Here is a 22,298-nt window from a genome sequence, read left to right as displayed (position 1 = left end):
AATAAAAATTATTGTCGTTTTGATATAAAATATTTTCCGTTGCCGGGACTTGAACCCGGGTCTCTCGGGTGAGAGCCGAGTATCCTAACCAACTAGACTACAACGGATTTGTTGATATCTTTTATTCGTTTACTAATTTAAATTTTTTAGGAAAAAATAAAATAAGATCAATTAAACTAATATTTGTTGGTCACATATTGGCTTATATCCAATGAAGCTGAAGGCATGGGAATCTCAAAAAGTTTAGCACAATCGAAATAAAATTGCTCGAGGAATTGTGTGATGACTTTGATCACATTAAAATTCGCACGTCATTTCCAAGCTTAACCTAAAATAATTTAAATGAATGAACAAAACTTGGAAAATGAAATGTATCATAATCTATTCTATAGGTGATTGCAATTTAAATCACTTTATTTTTTGTTACATAAAATGGACATCGTAAGCAAACTTGGGGGTAAATTAAAATAGACATGATTTACATTAAAAAAAAAAATTAAGTCAAGCACACTATTAGTTGATATCAAAACCTAAATGACTTAGACTCGAGTCCGTGATGTTGTTTTCTATTTCTGAGCTGAGCAATATAATTTGACTTGAGTCCGTAAATTTTGTTTTCTTTGTTTATGTTTATATTTTTATGTTCAGACTCGAGTCCGTAGAATTTCGGAAGATGATAATGGCTAGGTGGTTGCGTGTTTGTATGTTCTCATAAACGGTAATTGTTTGTGTGTTTTTTCATAGAGAAAATATTTTTTAAATTAAGATTTTGGACATTAGATGCAGTATTATGCTCTTACGTAGAAAAATGTTTTCCTCTTTCACATCAAATATCCACAGCTGTTTTGTTTAAATTTTTGGATGAAAATCAAAATATATAACACAAATAATTTGAAATTGAACGATGAACGCGAATGTGAAAAAACAAAAATTTAGGATTCTTTAAATCCCGGTCAAACTTATAACATCAAATTTAGTCATTTTTTTAATCAAAACTTTTTTGAAATCATATGTTTTTTTATCTAATGTCTAACATCAAATTCTTCACATAACTTCATTTATACAATATGAACAAGAGTATAGTTATCTCAAGACTCATTTGCACAAATACAAGTGTAACATACATGTGTTTAGTTCAAAGTTCAAACAATATAAACAGGGCGATACGAAAAAAAACAAAAACAAAAACAAAATCCAAATTGACACCTACTAAGTTTATAAAACATAATTAAACCAAATATTTGTGGAAATTGCAAAGAGAAGAAGAAGAGGAATTTGGGAGAGGGAGAGAGCAAAAAAGAGGCTAGGATTTCATAATACAAAGTAATCATGAAAAGATACAAGAGAGAAAATAAATTGACAAATACAAATAAAAAATTAGGACGAAAATACCCATAATATAAATAATTGTTCTAACGAATAATTATTCGTTAACAAGCTTTGATCTCTCAAGATGCATATAGACACCAAATTATCAAGCTTTATTTATAATATTACGTCGATGCCGCCAAAAGTTCTAACTCTTTCGTATCCAACCGAACTTTCAACGCATAAGCACGCCGGTTGGGGATTTCAATTTAACTTGATGTTGATTAGATCTACAATCTCATTGGAATGATCCTTAGTTACCCTAGCCATGACGATCACACCCATCATGACATCTATAACGTCAAGAACTATGACGCTTATCTCGTTCATCTCCAATTTAAAGACGTCTCACCTAAAAAGAGAAAGTCACAAGTCTCAACTCAATTAAAAAGTGAGAACTGTTGGAGAATTCTTCGAAATTGAAGACGTCGAGGCTTGAATCAAGCATAAGAACACTTTCCTTATAGTATTTCGAGTACCCCAAAGTGTCTTAAGGTTCTGTACAAGAATACCGCAGGATACGACAAGCCTAATTCGGACTGCACCAAGACAGCCGCAGACAGTGCCAAAGTGCGCCTACAAAGCGTCACTAACGCCTGAGCCGGAGCGACACAGGCGAGGGCGGGTGTGAACGTGAAATGAAGCATAGATCCGCCACCTCACCTCCACGTGACACACTCTCCCCTCATCCACTTGTTTACTCATGGTAATTGAGTACAACATATATAAGGTGCTCTTCACCTTAGTGTTTGTTCCATGTGAGACTCTTTCCCACACACAAACACACTCTATCAGTCAACAACACACTATTTCGTCTTTTAGTGAACAAATTAAATTAAGCTTTAAATAATAAAAACACCTAATTATTTAGCTCAATTTCCAACAACAAAATTATGTGATTATATATCAAGATGTCTTTGCATCTTACAATGCTAAAGCTTTCATTTTTAGTACAGTAGTTAATGAAAGACGTGTTGATCAATACAAAATCAAGACATTTAATGGGGTGTAATTGTAATGAACTTGCGATAACACAAGTAGCACCAGTGGTCTAGTGGTAGAATAGTACCCTGCCACGGTACAGACCCGGGTTCGATTCCCGGCTGGTGCAATTGTAACTTTTGAAATAGTTTCTTTTTGTTTGACCTCATCGAAGCCTTAGATAGCGAAAAAGGACCGGCAATCAGCTTAAATTTTGGGTCGCTAAAGAACGTGCCCCATTAAATATGGCACTTAAATAAAGATGTATTATATATATGTGAATTAATCTTAGAATACCCTCTGAATTTTATATCATATATACGCTATAAAGAATAATCAATGTGAACACATTAAATATGCAAATGGGCCCAGGTCTGAAAATGCCAAATGGTCTACGTATGATGCTATGTATGAACAATAATTTAGGCACAGCGTGGGACTAAAATTGTTTGTCGACCTGTTTTGCAGATGAACTTTCAACAACTACAGATCACACCATCAATATTTCGAGTTTTTATTTTAAAAAAAATCGTATATCCGTATCTGTTCTTTTAAAACAATTTCACCTACTTACCTTTTTTTTTTTCCTTCTTCCTTTATGAGTTTACTATATAGAATAAGCAACTTACAGCTTTGAATTGCATTTTAAAAGTATTTTGGTGTTACAAACACTTGATCATTTTTCTCCAAAGTCTAGTCTTCGAGAGTTTTAATTTATCATTTGAACTCTAAGGGTTTACAAAAAGAACCATCGAGTTGTTTGATATTTAGGGTGATCTGTTTTTCATTTGTCAGAAGTTCTCACACGATCACGATGTGCGTTTATCGAATTTTAGTCTTGAATCATTGTGATCACAATGTATGATGTTTGTACTTTTGAATGACATACATTTTTTCTCATAGAAAAGCCTAGTGCTATTAGAGCATCTCCAACTCACTCTATTATAGAATGAAAAGTGACAATATATGGAGTTGTATTTGCTCTAATTCAACATTATTTCTCACTCTATTATGGAGTGGAAGAATATGAAGTTTCACTATTCCTTCAACTCCATTTTGGAGTGCGGTTTTAATAGTATAATAATACTAATTTATTTAAGTACAAATCAACCACAATACTAATTATAATTATATATTTTGTGTGTAATTGTATTAATTTGTCACAAAATTACATATATAACTATTTTAATTTATTCTAATTTAATATTAATAACTAATCTTGATATGTGATATAAAAAATAATTACATTCATTGCAACAAACTATAAAATAAATAACATGACATCACGTATAGATAAAAAAAATAATTGTATTTTTTGTATGATATTACTTATTAAATTTGGAAACAAATAACTACATGTTATAATGTTATATATAATGTGTGTTTATTTTATTTTTTAAATATAACATTATTGGATGCAAAGTATACAAGTTAAATAAATATGGATTGTAGTGTAATAAATAGAAAGATGTTTAAATTATTAAAACTATAAAGTTATGAAGAATTTGTTTTGTGTGTGTGTGTGTGTGTGTTAAAAATGGAAGATTGAGTTGGAGATGAAACACTGTTTGATATGATAGAAAATGCATTTTGGAGTTTTTGGGTTGGAGATGATCTTATAAAAAATAAATTACATTTTAAACAAATACGTTTATAGGGTTTTGTACGGGAATAGAAAGTGTCTGAAAATGTTATTTGGCGACCTTCAATTAAAATTATAATTCAATTATTTGAATATTAAATACATAGTTCGACTCATGTCTACTTCTCTCATAGCATGACGCATGCGCTTTGTTCTAATTTTGACTATGTTTTAATTTTTAAATGGTTACGCTAAAATAATTACTCCAAATTTTGGTTTTGAAGTTTCTTTCCTTTTGGTTAAGATCGAGTAGATGTTATTGTGTCAATAAATATGATTTTATTTGTAGTTATTATTTATTTGTCCACTGAACAAGTCGCATTTTGGTTCTCTAGCACGTTCATGATCTCTTCACATTCATAACCTTATTTATGTGTCTCAAGACCTCTTCATGTTCGTCATGTACTAGATATCGCGGAGTGGTCTATGCTAGAGTTATTTTCCGTAGAAGCGTATTAATCAATTAGGAATCTAACATTAAAAAGATATGTATCAAGTACTTCTATGTCAAAGTACCTCTTATGGCCAAAGTACTTCTGTGTCACAAGTTTGTGCATTTTCATACGTTGGGTCAAACTTGATGTATCTCATTTAGGAATCTTGCATCAGATGGGTGGTTGAAAATAATCCCTTGTATAATGAATTCATTTACTAAATCATCTTCGGAATAATACCTTGGTTAAAAAAATATTAACAATTAGTATATCACCTTCGGAAAACTATCATTAATAAATTAACCAAACCTATTCAATACAGTTGCTAAAGATATAAGTTCGCACATGCTACATAGCTGGAATATCCAAATTAATACAAGAAAATTATTAAGATGCGTGATTGAAAAAAACAAAGTGGAACCAATTTATGTAATTGATGCTCTTATATCACGGCAAATATTTCACTCATTTTCTTTTTGTCTCACACAAATCTAGGAAAGTGGCAACGTAATGAACCATTGAAAGAAACACGGACACCCTTTCCGTCATCAGTGACGAATTTATAGTCTTTACACAAACATTTATGGATATTTGACAAAAAATAATAAACCTCTAAAAATAAACAATAAAACATACAAGGAATAATAATTTGCTCTCTCTATCTATAAATATATTGCAGCCCTAATCCTCTCTCTTACAATCACACAATCACCGACACACACAAAACAAAAACAAAGAAAGAAAGAAATAAAGAGTCTTATCATATAATCATGGCGACGAAGGAAGATCTGACGCTGATCGGAGCTTGGCCGAGCCCTTTCGTCCTGAGGGCTCGGATCGCGCTGAACATCAAGAACCAGGAATACCATTTCCACGAAGAGAGCTTCGGGACCAAGAGCGATCTTCTTCTGAAATCGAACCCGGTTCACAAGAAAATCCCGGTTCTGATCCACAACGGAAAGCCCATCTGCGAGTCTCTCGTCATCGTCCAATACGTCGACGACGCGTGGCCTTCCTCTGGCCACGCAATCCTTCCCCCAGACGCTTACGATCGCGCCATCCAGCGATTTTGGTCCGCTTACGTCGACGACAAGGTTAGTTTTAATTTAATTTAATTTAATTTTTTTTCTTTATTAATGAAGTACTTTAAGACAAAATTTAATGATCTAATATTCTCTGTTACGATCAGTTTGGTATAATTATTTATTAAGTTTTATGTATTTCCCCTAGACGAATTAGAATATGGAATGCTCATCGAAAAGAAGCAGAAGGTTAAAAAAAAAAAAAAAAAAGGGGGTTAGTGGATAAAAGTACAAAAACTTTAAATGTCCATACCTAATCAGCCCAAAATCAGATGCTTCATCAATAGTGTCAAACTAAGAAGCTTTTGGTCAGTTCATATTTTTTGTTTATTATTAATTTTGGGATGAAAATGAATACGACATTATAAATATATAATCTATGGGTTTCAGATCTAATTTTATACGTCCACAATCGACAAAAGTAACGACTTAGGATAGACTCGGACCAATTGGAATAGCATGTGGTTTCTAGAGCTGGCACGAAAATTCGCCCCAATTATTTATTTATTTATTTATTTTTTTAATTACTCCCAGATAACAGAAAAAAAATGTGAAATGTTCTTTTAAAAAAATGTCATAATCGACAAACTACCAACGTCCATGTAAAATTGGATCATCACTACTAGTCAGTCAAACAAAGACAGGTCTTGGTAAAATATGTTCAATCATAGAATTTTAGACTCTTGAATTTGTTGTAAAAAATGTATTATATTCAATGTAACAAACAAGAAATGAAAATGAAAATTGCAGTGGTTCCCAAACATGAGGAACATAGTATCAGCCCCAGATGAGGAGGGAAAGAAAGCAGCGTTAGAGCAAGTGATCTCTGGGCTGGGCCTCTTAGAGGAAGCCTTTCCGGAAGGAAAGCCCTTCTTCGGAGGAGACCACATTGGGCTTTTGGACATTGCGTTGGGGAGCGTTTTGGGGTGGATCAAGGTCACCGAGCTTTCGATTGGCTTCAAGCTCATCGACCCGGCGAAGATGCCCAAGTTGGCCCAATGGGCCGACAACTTCTGCGCCGACCCGGCCGTGGCCTCGGTTATGCCCGAGACCGGGAAGCTCGCCGAGTTCGCCAAGTTTCTTTTTGCCAAGCTCAAGGAATCTCACCCATCATCCAAGTGAGTGAGAGAGGCTTGCAATGTGTGTTTGTGTGTGTTGTTTTGAGGGAATAAATGAGGTTTATGAACTCTATATAAAAAAAAAAAATGGTATTTGTAATTGATTTTTTTGTTTTTGTTTTTGCGTGACATAGTTAAATAGTCAATTTAAAGTTATGAATTTGCAAAATAGTCGAGATTTGTCTTAATTTAGTTAAATGCCAAAACGTGCATCAATCTGATTTCAAAACTTTTTTTGACCTCAAGAGTAATTTCTTTTAAAGTGATAAATTGTTTATGATAATTGTAAAAAAAATTTGAAAACGTAAATTTTGCTACTTCGCTGAGAAGTTAAAACTTTGGCTATTTTGTTAATCAATAAGTTTTAAATAACTATTTTGTACAATTTGTTTTTGTGTAATACAAAATGCATGAGCACGTTCCAACAAATCCGATGAATTTGGTCAAAATTTCAAATTTCCGGTGTAGTGTAGCAGCCGATATTGATGTGGATAGCCAGAAAGATGATGTTATTTTAAAGAAGGGGAAATGGCGGTAAAAATACTTAATATTTAGATAAAACACTATTTATATATTCATTTTTTTCTTTGGCAAAAATATCACATGTTACTATTTCGTAGCGTCGTAACTACTTGCACCGTTAAGTTCAAACATATATTTTAACGGTTGAAGTATTTATGCTTAACTAAATTAGTAATATGAAGTATTTTTGCCAAAAAAAAAAAAAGAACGAGTATATAAATATCGGTTAGAGCAAACTTTAAGTATTTTTACCGACATTTCCTCTTTAAAGAATGATATTGATGTTTATGGGCGCTTAATTGGTGATTCCGTTAATGTGATATTTTTCGTAAAATCGAAATGATGTCGAGTATAAGTGTAGAGTTCGGCCACTTCAAAACGAATGTCATTGGGCCACAAACCCAATAGTGAAAGCAGCCCATACGGCTCAATATATATATATATATATATATATATATATATATATATATATATATATATATATATATATATAGAACGACAATATTATTGTCGTTTATCATTCATAATTACATATGGGTCGATCTGAGAACATCGTGTTGGGCCTGGCCCATTAATTTAAATAATTTTTTAAACTTGTACTAATCTATTTTTTATAATTTTTTTACGTGCATGTTAAAAAAAACATTGAGGGCCTTAAGCCCCCCATGCTTTAAGTAGCTCCATCAGTGGAAGTAGAAACCTAGTATTCCAAAAATTGGAGCAATTATTGTCAGCTTTTCCAGTAAAACAAAAAAAATTACGTGAAAAAAAAAAAAAAAATCCGGCCATCTTCTTCAATCACCACCGAGCTTCACTATCGCCGCCAAATAATTTTCATTTTTTCAAAATGTGTACCAAATAGTTTTCATTTTTTTTTTTCATTTTTTCAAAAACAAAAATGAAAACTGTACCAAATAGTTTTTTTTTTCAGTTTTTTCAATTTCTCAAAAACAAAAATGAAAACTGTACCAAACAGTTTTTTAAAAACAACTGCAAAACAATTTTTCAATATAACTACAAAAATTAGAAAATAGAAAACAAAATTTTTTTTTAGTTAACTACCAAACATAAGTTCGCACATGCTACATAGCTGGAATATCCAAATTAATACAAGAAAATTATTAAGATGCGTGATTGAAAAAAACAAAGTTGAACCAATTTATGTAATTGATGCTCTTATATCACGGCTAATATTTCACTCATTTTCTTTTTGTCTCACACAAATCTAGCATGGCAACGTAATGAACCATTGAAGAAACACGGACACCCTTTCCGTCATCAGTGTCTTTACACAAATATTTATGGATATTTGACAAAAAATAATAAACCTCTAAAAATAAACAATAAAACAAACAAGGAATAATAATTTGCTCTCTCTATCCATAAATATATTGCAGCCCTAATCCTCTCTCTTGCAATCACACAATCACCGATACACACAAAACAAAAACAAGCAAACAAAGAAAGAAAGAGTCTTATCATATTATCATAGAATCATGGCGACGAAGGAAGATCTGACGCTGATCGGAGCTTGGCCGAGCCCTTTTGTCCTGAGGGCTCGGATCGCGCTGAACATCAAGAACCAGGAATACCATTTCCACGAGGAGAGCTTCGGGACCAAGAGCGATCTTCTTCTGAAATCGAACCCGGTTCACAAGAAAATCCCGGTTCTGATCCACAACGGAAAGCCCATCTGCGAGTCTCTCGTCATCGTCCAATACGTCGACGACGCGTGGCCTTCCTCTGGCCACGCAATCCTTGCCCCCGACGCTTATGATCGCGCCATCCAGCGATTTTGGTCCGCTTACGTCGACGACAAGGTTAGTTTTAATTTAATTTAATTTAATTTTTTTCTTTATTAATGAAGTACTTTAAGACAAAATTTAATGATCTAATATTCTCTGTTACGATCAGTTTGGTATAATTATTTATTAAGTTTTATGTATTTCCCCTAGACGAATTAGAATATGGAATGCTCATCGAAAAGAAGAGAAGGTTAAAAAAACAAAAATTAAAAAAGGGGTTAGTGGATAAAAGTACGAAAACTTTAAATGTCCATACCTAATCGGCCCAAAATCAGATGCATCATCAATAGTGTCAAACTAAGAAGCTTTTGTTCAGTTCAGTCTGCTATTTTTTTTGTTTTTGTTTTTTTTTTGTTTATGATTAATTTGGGGATGAAAATACGACATTATAAATATATATAATCTATGGGTCTCAGATCTAATTTTTTTTTTTTTTTTTTGAGGAAGAGGGGCTCGGAGCCTTCTATTAGACTTTCTTGATCCAAAGAACAATAAAGACTTAGATCGGAAAAAATCGATCGCTAACGCCAAATACAGGTAAAAGTCTAAGTTGTGCATAAAATGCACAATAAAAATAGAGCGAACATCAAGCTCTTTCAGATATCTCTTTATGGATGGTGGAGAGATCCAACCAACCGTGCTACCATTGACCAGGAAGAAGACACGTCTCCAGTCTGCATAGACAAAAGCCTAACAGAAATCCCCGAGCGGGAAGATGGACGACAGCTAACCTGTCTCCATAGCAAAACATAATACAACACAGTAATGACAAAGCTGAAACTAAACAAGAACAAAACAGGACTAAGACCCAAGACAAATCAAACCCAACCTACACACAAACCAGAGCAGACCTCCCTTCGACCAAGATCGACGCCGCGAAGAGCCCAAACGCAACCAACACCCCGAGACGAGCAGCGGAGAAGAACTTCCTCCACCGAAGATCGGGATACAACAAAACGCCACCCAAAGACGGAAGCCCGAGGAGAGCGCCAGAAGGAAGGATGCGAGACCGAGAGGAGCCGACCCAGGCGATGAAGAACACCGGAGCTGCGGAACCGGAGATGCAGAAGGAGTCTGAAAGTTCTCAGATCTGAAAAAGAAAAAAGAGGCAAAGGCTAACAAACAAAAAAAGAAAGGCGCAAAAGGCACCCTCCAGGTCGGATCTCACCGCAAGAGCGGCGGCCGGGTCCTGGAGGGGCGGCGGCGGCTCCTCCAGCAACTCAAGGGTTTGCTGGCTTTGTTTTTTTCTTTTCCCCGTCTGGAGAGAGAACTGGACATTGACGTTTTGAAACGGGTTCGTTGCGTTATACCTTGTGGACTGGATTTTCAGATCTAATTTTATATGTCCACAATGGACAAAAGTAACGACTTAGGATGACTCGGACCAATTGGAATAGGTTGTGGTTTCTAGAGCTAGCATGAAAATTCACCCCAATTATTTATTTATTATTTTTTTTTAATTACTCCCAGATAACAGAAAAAAAATGTAAAATGTTCTTTTAAAAAAAATGTCATAATCGACAAACTACCAATGTCCATGTAAAATTGGATCATCACTACTAGTGGGTCAAACAAAGACAGGTCTTGGTAAAATATGTTCAATCATAGAATTTTAAGTGTTTGGTTTTCATTCCAAAAACTATTTTTCACTTTTTGAGTTGAAAAAATTGAAAACAAAAAGTGAAAATGTGTTTGTTTTAATTTTTCGGAAAAAATTTTCAAAAATTTTTGAAGTTGTTTTGTAAAAAAGTAAAGAAAACTGAAAACAAATAAAAGGTGTTTTTGGAATTTTTTTTCTTCTATTCTCTTCTCCTTCTCCTCATCTTCTCTTTTCATTCTTTCAAAAACAAAAATGAAAACTATACCAAACACTTTTTTCAGTTTTTTCACTTTCTCAAAAACAAAAATGAAAACTGTACCAAACAACTTTTTGAAAACAACTGCAAAATAATTTTTCAGTACAACTACAAAAATTAGAAAATAGAAAACAAAAACTTTTTGAGTTAACTACCAAACACTAGACTCTTGAATTTGTTGTAAAAAATGTATTATATTCAATGTAACAAACAAGAAATGAAAATGAAAATTGCAGTGGTTCCCAAACATGAGGAACATAGTATCAGCCCCAGATGAGGAGGGAAAGAAAGCAGCGTTAGAGCAAGTGATCTCTGGGCTGGGCCTCTTAGAGGAAGCCTTTCCGGAAGGAAAGCCCTTCTTCGGAGGAGACCACATTGGGCTTTTGGACATTGCGTTGGGGAGCGTTTTGGGGTGGATCAAGGTCACCGAGCTTTCGATTGGCTTCAAGCTCATCGACCCGGCGAAGATGCCCAAGTTGGCCCAATGGGCCGACAACTTCTGCGCCGACCCGGCCGTGGCCTCGGTTATGCCCGAGACCGGGAAGCTCGCCGAGTGCGCCAAGTTTCTTTTTGCCAAGCTCAAGGAATCTCACCCATCATCCAAGTGAGTGAGTGAGTGAAAGAGACTTGTAAGTTTGTAATGTGTGTTTGTGAGTGCTGTTTTGAGGGAATAAATGAGGTTTATGAACTGTATATATAAAAAAAAATTGGTATTTGTAATTGATTATGAGAGACGTGAAACATGATTTTTTTGTTTTTTGTTGGGTGGCATAGTTAAATAGTCAATTTAAAGTTATGAATTTGTAAAATAGTCAAAATTTGTCTTAATTTAGTGAAATAGCCAAAACGTGCAGCAATCTGATTTCAAAACTTTTTTTGACCTCAAGAGTAATTTCTTTTAAAGTGATAAATTGATTATGATAATCGTCAAAAAATTTAATCTTGGCTGTAAAAAAAATTTTGAAAACGTAAATTTTGCTACTTCGCTGAAAAGCTTTTTTGAACCTATTTTTAAAGAACTAAAAGAAAATGTTAAAAGAGCTTTTTTAGAATTATACAAATTTTAAAAGAACGAATCCTATTTTTTATAAATAATAAAAAAAAAGACTACCAAAAATTAAAAAAATTCCATTATTTAGATTGAAAGAAATATACAAATCGAGTGAAAACAAAAATGAACAAAAATGAACAAAACTTTATACGAAATAATGAGATAATTGAGGAATCAGACATTAATATTTAATCTACGAATTCTACAATTTAAATTTTGACTATTTTGCTAATCAATAAGTTTGAAATGATTATTTTGTATAATTTTTTTTTTTTTGTGTAATCCAAAATGCATGAGCACGTTCCAACAAATCCGATGAATTTGGTCAAAATTTCGAATTGCCGGTGTAGGGTAGCAGCCAATATTGATGTGGATAGCCGGAAAGATGATGTTATTTTAAAGAATGATATTGATGTTGATGGCGCTTAATTGATAATTCCGTTAATGTGATATTTTCGTAAAATCGAAATGATGTCGAGTGTGGGCGTAGAGTTTGGCCACTTCAAAACGAATGTCATTGGGTCATAAACCCAATAGTGAAAGCAGCCCACGCGGCCCAATATATATATAGAATGACAATATTATTGTCGTTTATCACTCATAATTAGATATGGGTCGATCTGAGAGCAACATGTTGGGCCCGACTCATTAATTTATATAATTTTTTAAACTTGTGCTAGTATACTTTTTTTAATAATTTTGTTAGATACATGTTAAAAATCCATTGAGGGCCATTAGTCCCCATGCTTTCAGTAGCTCCATCACTGGAGTGGAAACCTAGTATTCCAAAAATTGGAGCAATTATTGTCAGCTTTTCCAGTAAAAAAAAAATAAAAAATTACGTGTCGTCTAATCTAATCAAACATCATCCATCGAGCTGGCTATTCTAGATATGCTTCTTTCGTTTTCCACCGATCCATGTTAGACTCAATAACTTGCTATTTTAACATGTTGAGAATGAAGGCGCTTTAATTGCCTACGTGAGAAACAATGTAGTCCGTATAGTTGAATTGTCAAGAGCGTAAATTTTAAAGACAAATCAAATGTAGGAACTATATTAGCTCAATGTTGAGATCGTGATAAACTTGGGTCGAGGATTTTTATTTTTATTTTTTTTATATACAAATCTAGTTATCAATATCTACTTAAATAATGTCCATATATTGTAATAAACTAACTAAATACATTTTTCCTCTCTTCACTAAATCTGCAAAATATGTAACTCATGTTCCGAACAACTATTTTCGACAAACTTGATTGATACCTAAGACTCTTTCTCATGTGTGGTTACTTTAATAAGAAAATGCACTATACTGTTTAAGAAAGAAATTTAGTAGCAACAAGAACTAATAATATGAAAGATGACGCTAAATAATAAGGCGGCGCAAAAAAATAGGTAAAACCGTAAATTGGATCGAACCGTTGGTCCGGTTTTAAACGGTTTAAAATTTCACCGGTCCAGTCCAGTCCGGTCCGGTTTGAACTTTTAAACAGTCCGATCTAAAATGTAAGCATAATTTAAACGATCTTAATTAGTCAAGATCTTAGAACTAGATGATTTTCACAGAACATTAGAGAATGATAAAAACCTACCTCGATCCATGACGAGAGTGACGGTGACGGCAACGGATGATCACCGGAATTGGTTTCTCTCTCTTGACCTCTTTAGAGTTCAGAGCTTTCTTTTGATGGCAGAGGAAAACTACGTAATATGTTGAGAGATGACCAATGCCTAGGGTTTCTCTTTATATAGACTCACCATCAGGGTATAAAGGGAAGTTACCTTTTATTTATTAACCAATAGAATTTATCTTATTTATTATTAAACTAATGGGTATTAATACACTTGGGCCATAATTGTTTCGCACTACAAACCCACGTTGTGGGCTTCAAAACAATAGGTCCAACATTCTCCCACTTGACCCATGTGTCGTTATATACCACACAGTTTAAGAATAAAACATAATTGCGCGTAGTATAAGATAAATCCATCATTATGGCGGTTAGATCATAAAGTCATTATCAAGCATGAGAACTAATAAGGATCATAGCGATCGTACGTCACTTTGTCGACATAGTCTCTTCCATGTATCACAATACTAGCTTCACACTTAACATGACATATAATAAGGTATTCATAATGGTCAGAATCTTGATCATATAATGCATTCATGTATAGACTAATCATAATAGGAAACAAGATTCATTACTTCATATCAGAAACAAAATAAACGAGCTTAAAGTGTCAATCACATAAATATAAAACATAAAAATAACATCAACGATGACATCGAAAGATCCCCATTCTTTCGACATGTTCAGTAAATTCCTATGGGGACAATCCTTTCGTTAATGGATCTGCTACCATAAACTTTGTGCTAATGTGCTCGATTGACACACTTTGTTTCTGAACTTCTTCTTTAACGGCAAAGTATTTTATCTCCATATGCTTAGCACCCTTTGAATACTTGTCGTTCTTAGAAAAGAAGACTGCTGCGAAATTATCACAATAAATTTTCAGCGGCTTAGCGATAGTGTCGATAATTCCAAGCCCCGAAATAAAGTTCCGCATCCATAATCCATGAACCGTAGCCTCAAAGCATGCTACGAACTCAGCTTCCATAGTGGATGCAGCAATGCCAATCTGTAGCACTCTTCCATGAAATCGCTCCTTTGGCTAAAAGGAACATATAGCCAAAAATGGACTTTCTGGAATCCACCATCCGGCATAAACAGAATCTGAATATCCTATCACCTCGAGGTGATCAGATCTTTTATAAGTGAGCATACGATCCTTCGTTCCTTGCAGATACCTCAGTACTTTCTTTGCAGCTTTCCAATGATCTATTCCTGGATTACTTTGATACCTGCCCAACATTCCGACAGCAAAACCGATGTCTGGCCTAGTATAAGTCTGTGCGTACATCAAGCTTCCAACAATAGACGCATAAGGAATTCGTTCCATTTGTCTGCGTTCCAATTCATTTTTTGGACATTGATTGAGACTAAATTTATCACCCTTCTGAATTGGAACAGCATTTGCAGAGCTTTGTCCATTTTGAATCTCTCGAAAACTTTATTAATGTATGCTTTTTGAGACAATCCCAACCATCCTTGTGATCTATCATGAGATATCTCTATTCCGATCACATACGATGCCTCACCCATATCTTTCATTTCAATGTTCTTAGAGAGAAACTCATTGGTTTAATGTAATAAACCAAGATCATTAGTTGTAAGCAAGATGTCGTCAACATACAAAAGCAAAATTATAAACTTACTCTCACTGATCTTCAGATATATACATCGGTCAACGATGTTTTCTTTAAATCCAAAAGATGTGACGGTATCATTGAACTTGAGATACCATTGTCGGGAAGCTTGTTTAAGTCCATATATTGACTTCTTCAATTTACATACCATATGTTCCTTTCTGTCAACCACAAAACTTTCAGGCTGATCCATGAACACTTCTTCATCTAAATTCTCATTCAGAAAGGCAGTTTTCACATCCATTTGACGGAGCTCTAAATCATAATGAGTTACCATAGCCATAACAGTCCTCAGAGAGTCCTTTTTAGAGATAGGTGAAAAGGTCTCTTTGTAATTGTTAACGCCGTTTTTGGGTCAACACTTAGAACCGTCCGTGGTTCGGTCTAGGGCCGGACCCTATGACCGCACGTAGTTTGGGTGTGGTGAAATCTTCTCGTCTCGTAGTCTTTGCCTCGCCAGAAAGAGGTTTCCGGTTTTCCGTCACTCCGTGATTAGTTCACCTTCGCGTTCTTTGGGTTCAATGAGTCCTTCGAGTCCGTCGAGTTCCTTGTGTTCTTCGGGTTCTTCGCGATTTTTAGATTCGCCGAGTTCTTCACGTTCTTCGTGTTCGTCGATTCCTTCGAGTCCGTCGTGTTCTTCGCAATCTTCGGACTCTTCGTGTTCTTCGCCTGAAAAGACAAGAAATGTGAACTAGAGGGACGCGGAGGGGTTTCCCTTGACGCGCGCTCCGACGTTCAACATTAGTCGAGGTGGGGGTCTTATCTCGTCTTGAGTGTCGAGAATGGAAAATATAGTGGATCGGGAGTGAAGTAGAGGTTTTTTAAGTTTGAGAAAACTTCCCTTGTGAGTGAGTAGAAGGGGGGGGGGGGGGGGGGGGGGGGGTAGTATTTATAGCTTTTGAGCTTGAGGCACATGGGCCTTGGAGGCAATTTTTGCCTTGAGACTTGGTTTGGCCGATGGTTTGGCATAGACAAAGGATGGCCGATAGTTATTTTTTTTTGTGCCTTGGATTTAGAGGCTCGCCGATAGTTCCACGCCGATAGTCTCATGCCGATAGTTTCACGCCGATAGTCTCGGCCATAAAGCTCGCTGATAGTTTCACGCCGATAGTCTAGGCCATGAAGCTCGTCGATAGTTTTATGCCGATAGTCTCGGCCATGAAGCTCGCCGATGGTCTAACGCCGATGGTTTTGTGCCGATAGTCTCAATCATGAAGTTCTCCGATGGTTTAAAGATTCTTGTCTTCGCCGATAGTTTGATCTTTAAACTTTGCCGATGGTTTGCATGGCGATGATTTTAACACGTCGATAGTTAGGTCTTGAACTTCGCCAATTCTTATCATTTTTGCTCTCGGGGTATCATTTTTATCTTGTGAAAATGACGGCATAACATTAACCCTCCAGTTTCTTGTGCGATTTATCGTGCGAGAAACTTTTCTTGTGTTCCTCGAGAGCTTTGTTGTCGACGTCTTTTGATCTTGTGACTTGGAGACGTATCTCGTACCGACGCGCTTCGTAGGCTACAGATATGTAAAATGTAACCCCGTGGAGCTCTGTCTCACAAGACGTGACCTCGTAAGGTTGAATTTGTTGGATTGCTTCTCATAAGATGCGGTCTCGTAGGGCTGATCCCGCGGGATTGAGTATCGTGGGACTTGGCCTCGTAAAGTTAACGCCGTGGGGCTGCATCTCGTAAGATGTGAGTATCGGAAGACTTTGATCTCGGAAGATCGTGCATTGGAAGGCGTGAGTCTCGGAAGACTTCGGTCTCAGAAGATCGTGCATCGGAAGGCGTGAGTCTCGGAAGACTTTGATCTCGGAAGATCGTGCCTCGGAAGGCGTGAGTCTCGGAAGACTTCGATCTCGGAAGATCGTGTCTCGGAAGGCGTGAGTCTCGGAAGACTTCGATCTCGGAAGATCGTGCCTCAGAAAGCATGAGTCTCGTAAGACTTCGATCTCGGCAGATCGAGAGACCCAAACAAAATCTATTTTGAGTGATGCAACGTCTCAAACTTCTTGTGGCTGAGTAAGTCCCTTTTGTAGCTGTGCCTGATCTCGGAAGATCAGGGTTTTGGGAGACCTTGCCTCGTAAGGCATGCTTTGCTTGGGACTAACTCGAGCCATTAGTGGCATGGTGCATTGCACTCTTCAATATAGATTTTGCAAGGATCTCTGTCTTAGGACCGACTATTTCCCGAACCGTCGGAAGTAAGCAAAATGAACCCTGAGTAGTGTGATGACTCAAACCAGTTATGGACAAGGCTAGTGCCTCTTGGACTAGGCTCGCTCGTACCCATTGGGGTCAGGGATTTGCCCTTCTTGGGACTAACTCAAGTCATATTGGTTCGGAGTCATTATGCCACTCCGAGAAGATTCCATTTTAGCTACTTGGGGTCGGAGTGTCTCTCCGTTTTGGGTTTTTGACTCTGTGACCGATTGGATGGCCTGGTCGTACCCTCGCCGGGATATTGTTTTCATCTTTTGTCGGGGCTTCTTGATCGCCTCCGACTTGGAGTATTTTGGCCATCTTTGAGGCTAGACCATCAAAGCGTGTTAAGTATCCCATTGAGGAAAAAGTCTCCGATCACCGAGGCGAGAGATGTCGAGGTGAAGGCTAAGGTCATGGTTGGAAACCCTTGTGAAGTGAGATTCGGGCTCAATCTTCGTCGGATTAATGATCTTCTGCGAAGGAATTGGATTTACCGGTGGGAACTCGTGGTTGTTTTCGGGTATCCCCTCCTTCTAGCGTCAAAATGTTAACGCCGTTTTTTGGTCAACACTTAGAACCGTCCGTGGTTCGGTCTAGGGCCGGACCCTATGACCGCACGTAAGTTGGGTGTGGTGAAATCTTCTCGTCTCGTAGTCTTTGCCTCGCCAGAAAGAGGTTTCCGGTTCCGTCACTCCGTGATTAGTTCACCTTCGCGTTCTTCGGGTTCAACGAGTCCTTCGAGTCCGTCGAGTTCCTTGTGTTCTTCGGGTTCTTCGCGATTTTTAGATTCGTCGAGTTCTTCACGTTCTTCGTGTTCGTCAAGTCCTTCGAGTCCGTCGTGTTCTTCGCAATCTTCGGACTCTTCGTGTTCTCCTGAAAAGACAAGAAACGTGAACTAGATGGACGCGGAGGGGTTTCCCCTGGCGCGTGCTCCGACGCTCAACATTAGTCGAGGTGGGGGGCTTATCTCGTCTCGAGTGTCGAGAGAGGAAAATATAGTGGATCGGGAGTGAAGTAGAGGTTTTTTAAGTTTGAGAAAACTTCCCTTGTGAGTGAGTAGAGGGGGGGTATTTATAGCTTTTGAGCTTGAGACACATGGGCCTTGGAGGCAATTTTTGCCTTGAGACTTGGTTTGGCCGATGGTTTGGCAGAGACAAAGGATGGCCGATAGTTATTTTTTTGTGCCTTGGATTTAGAGGCTCGCCGATAGTCTCATGCCGATAGTTTCACGCCGATAGTCTCGGCCATAAAGCTCGCCGATAGTCTAGGCCATGAAGCTCGTCGATAGTTTTATGCCGATAGTCTCGGCCATGAAGCTCGCCGATGGTCTAACGCCGATGGTTTTGTGCCGATAGTCTCAATCATGAAGTTCGCCGATGGTTTAAAGATTCTTGTCTTCGCCGATAGTTTGATCTTGAACTTTGCCGATGGTTTGCATGACGATGATTTTAACACGTCGATAGTTAGGTCTTGAACTTCGCCAATTCTTGTCATTTTTGCTCTCGGGGTATCATTTTTATATTGTGAAAATGACGGCATAACAGTAATCAACACCATCTTTTTGAGTAAAACCTTTGGCAACGAGTCGAGCCTTGTGTCTTTCGATATTTCCATTTGAGTCGAGCTTGGTCTTGAAGACCCACTTGTACCCTACTCTTTTACAACCTTCAGGCAATTCAACAAGGTCCCAAACTTCGTGGTAATCCATTGATTTTTGCTCTTCTTTCATGGCGTCTAACCACTTAATAGAATTCTCACTTTCTATGGCTTGTGAAAACGAAACTGGATCATTATCAATTCCTAAGTCGTATTCCGACTCTTGTAGATAAACCACATAATCATCAGAAATAGCGGATCTTCGTTCTCTTACATATCTTCTTAATGCGACTTCATGTGGTTCATCTATGATAGGTTCATTTGGTACGACATCATTCAGTGGTGCTTGATCGTTAATTTGTTGTTCTTGCAAATCATTATCATGGTCAACATGAACAGGAACAACAACTTGAGAAGAAGGTAGAGGCAAAGATACTTGCACTCTAACTTCTTGGATTTCCACATTACGTGGTTTCAAACTCTCACTGACTTCACCATTTTCGATGAACCTAGCATTACCAGTTTCAACAATTCTCGTACTATGGTTAGGACAATGGAATCGATACCCTTTAGATTTTTCTGGATAACCAATGAAGAAACCACTGATTGTTCTTGAGTCCAGCTTCCTTTCATGTGGATTATAAATTCTTACTTCCGCTGGGCAACCAAAAACATGCAGGTGTCTTAAACTAGGTTTTCTTCCCGTCCACAGTTCAAAAGGTGTCTTAGGAACTGCCTTACTAGGAACCCTGTTCAATAAATATACAGCGGTCTTTAAAGCATGCATCCACAAAGATTTGGGTAAAGAAGAATTGCTTAACATACTCCTAACCATATCCATTAAAGTACGATTACGCCTTTCTGCTACACCATTTTGTTGTGGTGTTCCTGGCATAGTGTATTGAGCACAAATACCACGGCTTTCTAGGAACTTAACGAATTCACCAGGGCACCGTCCACTTTCATCATATCTTCCATAGTATTCACCACCTCTACCAGACCTGACAATTTTCACATTTCTATCTAATTGTCTTTCAACTTCATTGACAAGAACCTCTAGGGTATCTACCGATTGAGATTTTTCATGCAACAAATAGACATATCCATAACATGAAAAGTCGTCGATAAAAGTGATGAAATACCTTTCTCCACCAAGTGATGGAATGTCAAATGGCCCACATATATCGGTATGTATAATTTCAAGGAGCTGTGAGCTTCTTGTGGCTGCTTTCTTAAGTGTCTGTCTAGTGTGCTTTCCCTTAATGCACTCAACATAAATTCCAAGATCGGTAAAATCCAAATTAGGTAGGATATCATTCTTTACCAACCTTTCGGTTCTTTCTTTGGATATATGACCCAAACGTTTATGCCACAAGTAAGCAGATGATTCATTAGATAAACCACATTTAGTACCAACATTATGATGCACGGTTAAAAGAGTTTCAGCAAAAAGGGTATCAAGATTTAGTTTGTACAAACCATCACAAAGAATACCAGAACCCAAGAAAAAATTTTGTTTGAATAAACTGAAACATCAATTCCCAAAATTAAAAGAGTACCCGGCTTTATCGAGTTTAGATATGGAAACCAAATTGCGAGAAACAGAAGGAACATAAAAAGTTTGAAAAATGTCTAAATGATGCCCAGTGTCTAGGACTAAACGATAGGTTCTAATGGCTTCAACTTGGACTTTGTCTCTGTTTCCTATGAAGATGAATTTTTCATTTTGGCTTATGGTTTGGGTCGTAAGAAATCCCTGCATCGTATTTGAAACATGAGTGGTATAGCTAGAATCAAGCCACCAAGTATTATAAGGAACTTCAGCAAAATTTGATTCGAAACATACAAAAGCACTAGGCTTACCATTTCTTTCGAACCATGCATTACGTTTTGGGCAATCTTTCTGCCAGTGCCCAGTCCTTTTACAGAACCGGCACGCATCATTGCTTAGTTCCTTCTTGTGGATTTGGACAGATGACTCATTAATCTTTGATAGTCCTTGCTTGCCCTTTCCAGTCTTCCATGGTTTCTTTCTAGCTCCTTTATGACCAACGAGATTGGCCTAATGATTTCCTGATTTCTTAAGCCTCGCTTCCTCTTGAATGAGCATACTTTGTAATTCATGCACATTCCATTTATCCTTCAGAGTGTTGTAATGCACATGAAATGTGGCATACTCATGAGGTAAGGAATTGAGGATGAACGTTACTAAGAAATTTTCATTCACTTCCATTCACATGGTCTTCAGTCTTGCTGCAATGTTCTTCATTTCGACAACATGCTCATGCATGGTACGAGAACCATCAAACTTCATGGTGGTTAACCTACCCATTAGTGCCCCAGCCCGTGACTTATCAGCCGAGTCGGACTGAGAGCTTTTTTCCACAAACTTCATAAATTCCTTAGCATTTTCAGTTTTCTTAAATGTGGACTTGATGTTGTCTTCTACAGTCATTCGCATAAACATTAGTCTCAGTCCGTTAGATCTTTCCCAAGCTTTATGGAATGATCTTTGGTCAGCGCTGCTAGCATCAGTTAGAGCAGCAGGTTTCTCACTTAAGAGTGCCAAATCAAGATCCAGAACACCGAGGTGAAACTGGACTTGTTCAGACTATTAAGAGAAATTAAGACCATTGAACTTAATAACGGACGTGGCTTGCGACTGAAGAGAAACAAGAAAAGAGGTTGCAAAAATAAATAATATATGCTCACACATTAATGCTTTGAGTAATAAACATAATCTATAATACAGATTCAGAACACGTGAAATAAACATAAGGTAGATATTGAAGTCATCTTTGGGCAGAACAACAATATATACAATGAGGTATACATAAATGATGCTAAAAATAAAATTTTCACATAATAGGTTATTGACATACTTGAATTAGATATATTTGCAATCTTTGGATATACTACACATACCTAACCAAGCATATCAATTGAACACGATAATGTTCATAAATTATAAAATGAATTATCAACCTTTGGGCGATCCGAAATGTTTTATAACCATGAACTTCAAGTTACTCATGACAAACTTTAAAAATGTCATAATGTCATTTAACTTAAAAGCATCACATAAACATGAGTAATTGAATTTATTTTAATTTGATATCTAAAACTTTTTTTAATTCGGCCACTTTGGTGACTAACAAATTGAACATAATGTATAGATATCAAACAAAATAATAAAGAGACATTATACGTTTTGGTAAAAGAGAAAATCAGACATCATAAAATAAAATACTCCTTTATATATCTTAAAACCAGAATTGCTGACTTAAATTCTTAATAGACAACAGACTGGATTAACCACTTAAACTGCTTCCATCAATTAACAACTTAAACTGCTCCCATCA

The 22,298-nt window shown here is 36.7% G+C and overlaps 2 protein-coding genes and 2 non-coding genes across 4 annotated transcripts; 3 read left to right on the top strand and 1 right to left on the bottom strand.

Moving 5' to 3' along the window:
* Window positions 1-34: 34 nt before the first annotated feature.
* On the bottom strand, window positions 35-107 carry TRNAE-CUC (transfer RNA glutamic acid (anticodon CUC)). Its single transcript has one exon. It is a non-coding gene; the product is annotated as a tRNA-Glu (tRNA).
* A 2,301-nt stretch (window positions 108-2,408) lies between these two features.
* On the top strand, window positions 2,409-2,479 carry TRNAG-GCC (transfer RNA glycine (anticodon GCC)). Its single transcript has one exon. It is a non-coding gene; the product is annotated as a tRNA-Gly (tRNA).
* Window positions 2,480-5,053: 2,574 nt separating this feature from the next.
* Window positions 5,054-6,824, top strand: LOC149403139 (glutathione S-transferase U17-like). The gene is made up of 2 exons (XM_089609228.1): window positions 5,054-5,519; window positions 6,258-6,824. The coding sequence occupies exons 1-2, from the start codon at window positions 5,196-5,198 to the stop codon at window positions 6,627-6,629; spliced, it is 696 nt and encodes a 231-aa protein (XP_089465354.1). The 5' UTR covers window positions 5,054-5,195; the 3' UTR covers window positions 6,630-6,824.
* Window positions 6,825-8,492: 1,668 nt separating this feature from the next.
* Window positions 8,493-11,608, top strand: LOC149403138 (glutathione S-transferase U17-like). The gene is made up of 2 exons (XM_089609085.1): window positions 8,493-8,967; window positions 11,045-11,608. The coding sequence occupies exons 1-2, from the start codon at window positions 8,644-8,646 to the stop codon at window positions 11,414-11,416; spliced, it is 696 nt and encodes a 231-aa protein (XP_089465211.1). The 5' UTR covers window positions 8,493-8,643; the 3' UTR covers window positions 11,417-11,608.
* Window positions 11,609-22,298: the final 10,690 nt, after the last annotated feature.

Source organism: Urtica dioica, chromosome 3 (genome assembly GCF_054948205.1).
Source record: "Urtica dioica subsp. dioica isolate 48M chromosome 3, U.dioica_male_clone48M_v1_H2, whole genome shotgun sequence".
NCBI classification, from domain to species: Eukaryota; Viridiplantae; Streptophyta; class Magnoliopsida; order Rosales; family Urticaceae; genus Urtica; species Urtica dioica.
Note: the sequence above shows the minus strand (reverse complement) of the source record. Positions and strands in the feature narration are given on the sequence as shown.